We start from the raw sequence: 6,351 nt of genomic DNA, 5'->3' as shown, positions 1-6,351 counted from the left end.
CCATATCCTGTCCCAGGCGCTGACGGCGGCTGATCGTGGTCACAGTGTTTGGACACAGTGGCCGGTAATCCCCGCCATATCCTGTCCCAGGTGCTGACGGCGGCTGATCGTGGTCACAGTGTTTGGACACAGTGGCCGGTAATCCCCGCCGTGCCCTGTCCTGGCCAGTATGGTGCTGATGCGACTTCGGGTCGTGTCGGTCTTTCTGTGACGTTGAGCCGCTGTCCGGTTGAGATCACGGGAGTGGTTGAAAGCATTAATGGGACGTGACCGGCTGTCAGGAGGGTCGGCCGAGGCGGGGGGCGACGGACCGTGGGCGAGCCGGCCTCGAGCGACACGGAGAATGGGGCCTCGCGCGAGACGGGGATCAGGCTCCTTGCCGAGGCTTCGCGCGAGAGGCCTCGGGCGATACGGAGAACGCGCCTCCTGCCGATGCCTTCTGTGGAGAGCCTCGGGCGAGGCGGAGACGGCATTCCCTGTCGAGGCCTTCCCTGGGGAGCCTCGCTAGGATGTCGAGACCTCCTTCTCGGGGCTTGAGGCGAGGAGGAGGAGGACCCAGTGGGCCTGGTCGCAATGGGGAGGGGCCCACGACTTACCTTTTTGCTTTTATCATTGTTATTTTTTAGATGGGACTGGGGCAAACCATTTGATGTTTTGTTTGGGGTACCCCATTCTAAGGTACCCGACAGTAGCCCCTGAGCCTCGGGGGGAGTGCGCACACTCCCCCTGAGGGTTTGCCGAGGCTTGGTTCATACCTGCTCCGTAGGAATTGGGGCTTGTTTTTTGAGGTTCTGGTGGGTGCGCGCGAGCGCACCCGCCGGGTGTAGCCCCCGAGCCCCTGGGGGAGTGGAGTTACTCCTCCAGGGGCTTTCTTCATTTCCGTGTCTGAACGAGTAGTTCTTAGTGCATTTGCCAAGCCCCCAAGCGCAAGTTCGGGTTGCGGGGGTCTCGGCGAGGCTATAGGGAAAAAGGCCTCTAGCCTCTACGCGGAGCAAGAGGTTCGTCAGGGGCCCCCTGACTTTGGGTATGATCCTCACGCTTCCTTTCGCTCGAAAGGAGGGGTGAAACATGCCATGCTACCCTCGATGGGCACGAGCGTGGACACTTCCGGTGAGCTGTTAGCGGGTAGTCCGAGTGGAGGCCCGAGCCCCGTTCGCTGGGGGACGGCTAGTGGTCCAGGGACGCACTCCAAGAGTACCAGGGGGTTTCTCTAGTGGGTACCGAGGCCGTTCGCGGGCCTCGGTGGCTTGGTGCCTCCCTACGGTGGGATCCCATTCGGATACTTCCCCGCCAGTCTCGGACACGACTTAGGACGCCCCGAGCGACCATTCGCTCGGGTCTCGGCCATTCGTAGGCTCACCCCGATGTCGTCCCTGACTCTGTTGCCCTGGGACGGCTGTTGAAACCTTTTGGAGGCCCAGCCTTCAAACCCCTGGACCGTAACGGGCTCGGCGCCCTTTTATCATGTTTGTAGCGAAACCTCTAGCGCGGTTTTGGACTGTTTGTCTTTGCCTCGGGTGTTCTGGCCCTTTTATCTGGTCTTCACGTGTCCTTTTCGTTCGGACGGAGGGTTAGTTTGCCGAGCCCATTCTGGTCTCGGCAAGGTTGCAGGAAGAGCCCCTAGCCTCTGCGTGGGAGGGCCATCGGGAGTTCTCCTGACTTTTTATACGCCCCTCGCGCGTGAGGGTTTGTTTGCCGAGGCCCCTTTGGGCGCGAGCCTGGGTCGTGAGGTCTCGGCATATTTGCAGGAGGAGCCCCCTAGCCTTCGCATAGGGCGAGAAGGCCGTCAGGGGTTCCCCTGACTTTTTATGCGACCCTCGCGCTTCCTTTTCGCTCGGAAGGAGGGGTGGAACGTGCCTCGCTACCCTCGATGGGCATGAGCGGTGGCACTTCCGGTGAGCTGTTATCGGGTAGTCCGAGTGGAGGTCCGAACCCCGTTTGTTAGGGGATGGCTAGCGGTCCAGAGACACACTCCAAGAGTACCAGAGGATTTCTCTAGTGGGTGCCGAGGCCGTTCGTTGGGCCTCGGTGGCTCGGTGCCTCCCTACGGTGGGATCCCATTCAGATACTTTCCTGCTGGTCTCGGACACAATTTTGGGCGTCCCAGGCGTTTCGCTCGCTTGGGTCTCGGCCCCATATAGGCTCGCCCGCAGTTGCCCCTGACTCTGTTATCCTAGGGCGGCTGTCGAAACCCTTTGGGGTCCAGCCTTCGAACCCCTGGATTGTAACGGGCTCAGAGCCCGATTCCTTCCTATGAAAGGAACAGGCCGCGGGAAATGTCCTCCCTATTGGCTCGGCCGCGGGTGGTGCGCCTTTTGAGGCGGTTTCACGGGGAGGCAAAACGACGCCTACTGTCGTAGTGGGCGAGCGCGACGTGATGGACAGGACGTAACTGTTCACGCATTTAATGCGGGAGACGTGGGCGCGTGGGCCGCCGAAATCGGCTCGTGGTTAACCGCGCTGGACGGGGAAAACCTCCCTGATTTCATCGCCCATTCGTTTCACCTCCTCCCTACATAAATACCCGAAGAGTCTCGCCCCTCCTTATCTTACCTTGCCTGCCACCTCCGTCGAGCCGTCGCTAGAGCAGCGGGTGCCGAGAAGAAGAAGAGAGAAGAGCGAGTCTAGGGAGAAAGCGAGAAAAAAGCGAGAGCGTGGAGGGGGAGAGAAAAACTCACCGCCGCGCCCGATTCCTCCATCGCATTCATGGCTGGCAACGTCGTCGTTGTCGAGGCGGACCCCTAGGATCCGTCGGATGTCACTGAGGAGATGCTCCAGTCGCTTGTCGATGGTGGACTCCTCCGCCCGGTGACAGACCCTAGCAGGCCGGAGTGGATTGCTCCGTTCGGCGAGCTAGAGCCGAGGCCCCGCGATGGCTACGTTGTGAGCTTCGTCTCCTTCCACGAGCGTGGCCTCGGCATTTCGGCGGACCGGTTCATGCGGGCGCTCCCGCATTACTACGGAGTGGAGCTCCACAATTTTAATCCCAACTCCATCGCCCAGGCGGCTATCTTTGTGGCCGTCTGCGAGGGGTATTTGGGGATCGCTCCCCATTGGGATTTGTGGCTCCACCTGTTCCGGGCGGGGAATACTACCAAGCCGACGGGCACGTCGAGCAAGAGGAAGGCATCGAGGGCCGGAGGTTGCACTCTCCAAGTGCGTCAGGACCGCCTGCACCTCTACATCCCGGCCCAACTCGCGTCCTCCAACCGCCGGTGGTACACGAGTTGGTTCTACCTCCACAACAACGACGGGGGACTTCCCCCTTATACTGGGCGGATTGTGGGGAGTTGCCCGGAGAAATGGAAATGGGGCGTCCCGAAGGTCGACCAGCCCAAGCTGGAGCCGCTCCTAGAGGGGCTGGCGAGGCTGCGGAACCATGGCCTCACTGTCGCTGTGGTCATGGCCGCCTTCCACCGCCGGAGGGTGCTGCCGCTGATGGCTCGACGGCGGCGGCTGTTCGAGATGAGGCCGGGTGAGCCCGTCGAAGGCACCCGGATGTCTTCCTCCGCCCTCTCCGACGAGGAAATTCACCGTCGGGTGGGGGAGACGGTAGATGTGAAGTTGAGGGGCGGCAACCTGACCCCCTTCGCGATGCGACCGTCGCGGGGGTTTCTTTCGCTGGTAAGTCGAGTGCCGCTGCAGCCTCTGAGCCTCCTCAATCTCCCTTTATCCCTTGTTTCCTTATGCGCGTTTGTGGTTTGTTTAGGGGATGAGGGACGTGCGCTCCTCCCCGCCGCCCGTTCCCGAGGACACGGGGTAGCGGGCGATTAACCGCGCTTACGCCGATGCGCAGAAGAAGCGAAAGGATGCTAAGGCGGCGAAGCGCACGAAGCACATCCTTGCACGCGAGGCGTTGGATAAGCGCCACCGTCAGCAACGGAAGGATGGTCTCCCGTTGGAGGAGTCCCCGTCGACGTCGTTGTCGACGGAGGCCTCGGACGGGAATGACAAGGGCGAGGTGGGGTGAGGCCCCCTAGACCACCTTCTGGACATCGAGGAGGTGGCGCCCGGGGCGTCGGTAAGCAGCCCGACACCCCCAGGAAGGGGAGAGGAAGCAGACCCGGGGCCGGCGGTGGCCCCCTCCGGGGCCATGGCCGACACGCCCGAGGCGCGGGCGTTAGGCAAACGCGCCGTCAGCCCGGTAAGCTCGGCGGTCGCGGCGAAGCTGGTGGCGGTGGAGGCGACGCCACCAGCCCCGCAGAGGATCGAACGGGCGCCGGGGTCCGTCGAGGACCGACCGGCGCCGGTGGATACGGATGCGACGCCACTGCCGCCGCCTCCGCCATTGCGGAGGAGGTTTGCTGTGGCGAAGCTGGGGCTGCCTCATTCAAAGTAAGTGTGTTTTTGGCGGGGTTATGGTGTCTTCCATTCGCTTTTTTGGTCTCGTGCTGACCCTGTAGGTTGATTTTCTTTAGTCGAAAGCGGCCTACGGACGACCTCCCCTTGGCGCCCCTTAAAGCGCTTAAGGCGAGCCCCGGCTCCTCTACCCACTGGGTGGTGGAGGCACAAGCCGCCATCCAGCGTGGCGCGGCGTCGGTGAGGGTCGACCCACAGGAACCGGCTGCCCAAGGAAGGGTTGCCGAGGTGGCCCCTACACGGTCAGATGGGGCCATCGTGCCCTTTGTTGCCGAGGCTCCCGGGGCCTCCGGGGCTGAGGCGATGGGGGCCCCAGCGCCCATGACCGCCGAGACCGCAGTGTCCGCGGCCGGCGCTTCTACGTCTGCCGAGGCCATAATGACGGAGGCTGGAGCCCCCGAGACCGCCGAGGCCGTGACTGCAGAGGCCGAAGCCCCCGAGGTCACCACGGCCATCGTGATGGCAGCAAGGTCGTCTGTGCAGGAGGCGGAGATGTCGGCGGCAGAGGCCTCGGCCGTGCCCTTGGCTCAGGGCCCGCCGTTGTTGCGGGAGAGTGCCTGGGAGACGGAGGTCTATCCGATCTCCTCTGATGATACTTCCCGGGCATGGGAGGTGGTTGGCGCCGAGGAGACCGACGCCGTGGAGCAGCCGGTGCCGCTCTTAGGCGAGGGAAGCTTGGCCCTTATGCGGGTGCGACCCGAGCCCCGCGGGTGGGATCACCCGCGGGTACTATGGCAGAGCTGGGATGACCCTGAGGGGGAGCCTTTGTTCGCCCTCGAGGACATGGCCAAGAGCGGGCGCTGGAGTACCTTCGAGCAGTACCACGAGCTGGCGGAACGGTCGCTACGGATGGCGCTGTCCGTGGTGGCCGACGAACTACCCGGAGTCGCTCAGGTTCGTGTTTTCCTTTCTCGCGCGACGTTGTTCTTTCCTTGGTTTTGTCGCAATCGACGACTTCTGCTCTGCCTCCTTAGGAGCTCGAGACCCGGTCCCTCGGGAAGTCAGTCTTCCTCTGGCGAGAGAGGGGAATCTAGGACCAGCTTCAGAGGCAGAGGGGCCTTCTTGCTGATGCTAACGAGCTTCTGTCGGCCCAAAGTGTGGAGGTGGAGGACCTCCGCCTTCGCTGTGCCGACGCGAAGGTCGAGGCGGCCACAGCCTAGACGCAGCTCGCCCCCTTGGCGGCGCGGATCAAGGAGCTGGAGGAGGAGCTTACCTGTGCCGTCAGCGACCGGGATGCCTTCAGGTCCCGGGCTGAAGAAGCGACGACCTCGGGCAAGGCCCTCGCCGCGCAGCTAGGGGCAGAGGAGAGTGCGCACCGGCTGACCAAAGGCGCTCTGAACGAGGCCCTCGCTGCGGCTGAGGCCTCGCAAATCGAGGCTATGGTTTTGAGGGGGGCGGTCGAGGGTGAGTTTGAGTCCCCTTGTTTTGTTTTCTTCCCCTTATGTTCGCTTCCTAACTTCCTCGTATGACACAGAGCTGGGGAGTGAAGCCTCCAGGGTGGCCGAGGCCTCTCGAGTCGAGGGCTAGCGGTTGAAGGCGAAAGCCGAGGCCTGCCAGGCCGAGACCCGACGCTGGGAGCTAAAGGCCAAGGGTGAGCTCCGTGGGCTCCCGTCCCTAACTTAGGTTGTTTTTTCTTTGGCTCGACCTTATTTCATTTTCCGTGGTGCAGAGTTAGAGGCGGAGGTCGTTTGGGCCATCGAGGCTTCCAGCGCGGTGCAGACGGTGCTCGAGATCGAGATCGGGGAGCACGAGGCGCTAAAGCGTGCTGCCCTTTCCGCCTGCGAGGCCCTGGAAGTCAAGGGGGTTCAGTCGGGCAGCTCCCTGGGGAGCCACTTGATTGCGCTGAGCAGCCAGATGCGCGAGCGGCTCCGAGGGGCGCTGCACACGGGTGTCAAGCGGGCGATGGCCGTCATCTCCTCTCACTACCTTGGCGTCAACCTCCCGGCCATCAGTGATGGCTACGTTCTGCCTGATGATGATGAGTAGGCCCAC

The 6,351-nt window shown here is 62.9% G+C and overlaps 1 protein-coding gene across 1 annotated transcript; it reads left to right on the top strand.

Moving 5' to 3' along the window:
• Nucleotides 1–4,093: 4,093 nt before the first annotated feature.
• Nucleotides 4,094–6,034, top strand: LOC136496208 (uncharacterized). Its single transcript, XM_066491890.1, has 3 exons — nt 4,094–4,335; nt 4,404–5,253; nt 6,029–6,034. Exons 1-3 carry the CDS (start codon nt 4,094–4,096, stop codon nt 6,032–6,034), a joined length of 1,098 nt encoding a protein of 365 aa, XP_066347987.1.
• Nucleotides 6,035–6,351: the final 317 nt, after the last annotated feature.

The sequence above is a fragment of the Miscanthus floridulus genome, chromosome 12 (genome assembly GCF_019320115.1).
Source record: "Miscanthus floridulus cultivar M001 chromosome 12, ASM1932011v1, whole genome shotgun sequence".
Lineage (NCBI taxonomy): Eukaryota > Viridiplantae > Streptophyta > Magnoliopsida > Poales > Poaceae > Miscanthus > Miscanthus floridulus.
Note: the sequence above shows the minus strand (reverse complement) of the source record. Positions and strands in the feature narration are given on the sequence as shown.

Excerpts from the sequence above, each read along its gene's own strand:
- LOC136496208 (XM_066491890.1), top strand. The coding sequence starts at position 4,094 with ATGGCCGACACGCCCGAGGCGCGGGCGTTAGGCAAACGCGCCGTCAGC. Across the intron at positions 4,336-4,403 it reads CTGGGGCTGCCTCATTCAAA|GTTGATTTTCTTTAGTCGAA; the intron begins GTAAGTGTGTTT and ends CTGACCCTGTAG.